At 44.2% G+C, this 2,792-nt stretch overlaps 1 protein-coding gene across 2 annotated transcripts; it reads right to left on the minus strand.

Annotated features, from left to right (window-relative positions):
- On the minus strand, positions 1–2,792 carry LOC140104315 (germ cell nuclear acidic protein-like). Of its 2 annotated transcripts, XM_072127811.1 has the most exons (8): positions 2,678–2,792; positions 2,200–2,271; positions 1,994–2,075; positions 1,851–1,893; positions 1,518–1,668; positions 1,293–1,422; positions 996–1,203; positions 1–394 (listed from the first exon to the last, which is right to left on the minus strand). In XM_072127811.1, the coding sequence occupies exons 1-8, from the start codon at positions 2,747–2,749 to the stop codon at positions 307–309; spliced, it is 846 nt and encodes a 281-aa protein (XP_071983912.1). In that variant the 5' UTR covers positions 2,750–2,792; the 3' UTR covers positions 1–306. The 2 variants fall into 2 exon arrangements, with proteins under 2 accessions (XP_071983912.1, XP_071983913.1); XM_072127812.1 differs by lacking the exon at positions 996–1,203.

The raw sequence follows: 2,792 nt of genomic DNA on the forward strand, positions 1-2,792 counted from the left end.
TTTAAAAATTTTACTAAAGCCAATTAACCTATCAGTATATTTTTGTTATGTGGGAGGAAACCGGAGTACCCGGAGGAAACCCACGCAGACACGGGGAGAACATACAAACTCCATGCAGACGATGGTGAATTGAAGACCCAGTGCTGCAAGGCCACAGTGCTAGTCACCGAGCCTCCGTGCTGCCCAGATGGTAAGATGGTAGATGTTACATATCACGGGTCTTCTGGGTGACTTCTCTCTGCTGGGATCTTGGGTGGATCTTTACTCTGACTGATGATGGAGTCGGAGATGTACTGACTGATGTCTTCAGGTGGAGTCTAGGAGGATGATGTCTCCTTTGCAACGGCTGCACACAAACCTCTGTGTGTCTAGAGAGGCTTTCCAGCGTCCAACCCTAGAGACATAGAAAGATTATATTAATGGTAAAATACATAAACAATTATAGAGCCTCCTTTATTCATTACTGTGGAAAACAGTCTGCAGATATCAGTGAAGCAAGCAGTGGTGGTAACTAACACATTGGGGCACATTTACTTACCCGGTCCAGACGCGATCCAGCGGCGCGCTCTCTGCTCTGCATTCGGGTCCGGCCGGGATTTATGAATGTAGTTCTTCTGCTGCGCTGAAAGTCATCTCATCGCGCCGGAATGCACCACCTCGGACCAGGTGAAGGTAAGCGCTCCCCAAGCGACACTTTTTCGGTTTTTAAATGCGGCGGTTTTTCCGAATACGTCGGGTTTTCGTTCGGCCACGCCCCCCGATTTCCGTCGCGCGCATGCCGGCGCCGATGCGCCACAATCCGATCGCGTGCGCCACAATCCCGGGGCAATTCAGGTACAATCGGCGCAAATCGGAAATATTCGGGTAACACGTCGGGAAAACGCGAATCGGGCCTTTAGTAAATGACCCCCATTGTTACTAACACATTGTCCTGAGATACAAGAACCTCACACTCCAGGACACGACCCTGGACATTATAACAGGTGGCATCTTACCTGGACTGGCACCCTGTGCACTCATACATGAACGGGTAGTGGATCTCATACTCGTGGTATCTGGAGATTGGTGGGAGGTCAGGGTGAGCCTGTGCAGCCGTCTGGCAGAAGAACAGCCAACGCCAGCCGTGTCCAGCGTTTCCATCTCCATCAATGACCCAGCAGGCAGCATGACACATTTCATGGATCAATGTGTCCCGAAGTCGTGCTGAAGAGAATGGGAGAGAAACTTCCAATCAGTATATAAAGAGCCATGGAAGATCTCCGAGCAGCTGTAGTATATGAGGAGACACATACCTGCAGAATCACAGATCTTCTCTGATATCTCTATGATGGCACAAGGATTGCCGCTGTCCCCTAGCAATCTGGTGACACCGGCTGTTGACGTCATCCTTTTGTTCCATCTCACTTCCATGTCTGCAGGAAGCTACAAAGAAGGAAGAATAATAATATAGATATAAGAAATATAAGCTGTATGTCTATAATTCTATGATGTATACACTCAATCTACTCATTCTATACCTCATCGTCAAAGACGGTATGGTTAAAAAACTCGTAAAGAAGTTTTGTCAGCTCCTCTTTGTTCTCATGGAAGTTGTTCACATATTTTGAATGAGGAGAAGCAAGATCTGTCAGGAGACCGTAATTGATGGGACGCTCCGGTCTCCCAAAACTGTAAGAAAACATAATAGAGGATCACAGATCAATTATCAATATATTCTAAGAACATACACAACATGCAGACTCTACACATCTGATCGCTAAGCTGACAATATAATGTGTAACTAATTATACTGCCACCTAGCGACCAAATAATATGAACCTGATAACATGGGGAATATATAAATACTGTACCTTTCCTCCACCAGCTCAATGCTCGAGGATGGAGAATTCAGATCTGGAAAATATAACAAATAATAACATCATATCAGTAATAAAAGTGTCATTTATTATATTCTACTGGGGATTCCTGATCATTATAGAAGTGTCCTGTGTACCTGCTATGGGTGGCTGGTAGGGACCAGAGCCACCATCCTCCTCTTCAAGGCTCCATGGAGAACTTGGAGTAAATGGATGAGACTAGAATAAAGAAATATAAGAGACAGATTATTATATAGAAGGAAAAGAAAGAGTATAAAAGTGTAATAAATCCTGTAGAGCCGCTCAGGGCCATAGAGAAGACTGTAGAGAAGCGGCCACTTACCTGATGTAGAGTCTCATCATCGTCCAATGTGTTGGACTCAATAAATGTGCGGCTCTTCTTACTGACCAGAATCTAGGAAGGAAAATATTAACAAATTGACATAATTTTACCTGGATAAATTCTAGATACATGTTGTTTAGTATAAGGGGACATCACACTGACATTATTACTACTAATAAACGATGGATTGTGCAGTGATTTATCATGAGGATATGTGCCCTGATACATGGCTGGGGGACAAGTCTGAGCCCTACTACAGTATATGGAGGGGGCAGAAAGCTCCAGAATCAGCTCCTGCGGTGACTCCTAAGTTCTCCTATGGGGACCCTAGTATTAGGGATAGGGGTGACACTGCTATATACATGTAACTAGAACATGGAAAGTCAGATATAATATCAGGAATGTGGATGCAGTCAGTTTTTATATTATACGTATGATATTAAAATGACAAAAATTTTTGACAAAAAATGGAACTTACCTGGTCCTCGCTGCCGCTGTCTTCTGAATCAGAAGAAATAACAATGCAATGTTTTCGCTTTTGCTTGGACATTTCTACACAACTGGATAGCAAATGTCTCGCACCACTAACTCTA

Source organism: Engystomops pustulosus, chromosome 10 (genome assembly GCF_040894005.1).
Source record: "Engystomops pustulosus chromosome 10, aEngPut4.maternal, whole genome shotgun sequence".
NCBI classification, from domain to species: Eukaryota; Metazoa; Chordata; class Amphibia; order Anura; family Leptodactylidae; genus Engystomops; species Engystomops pustulosus.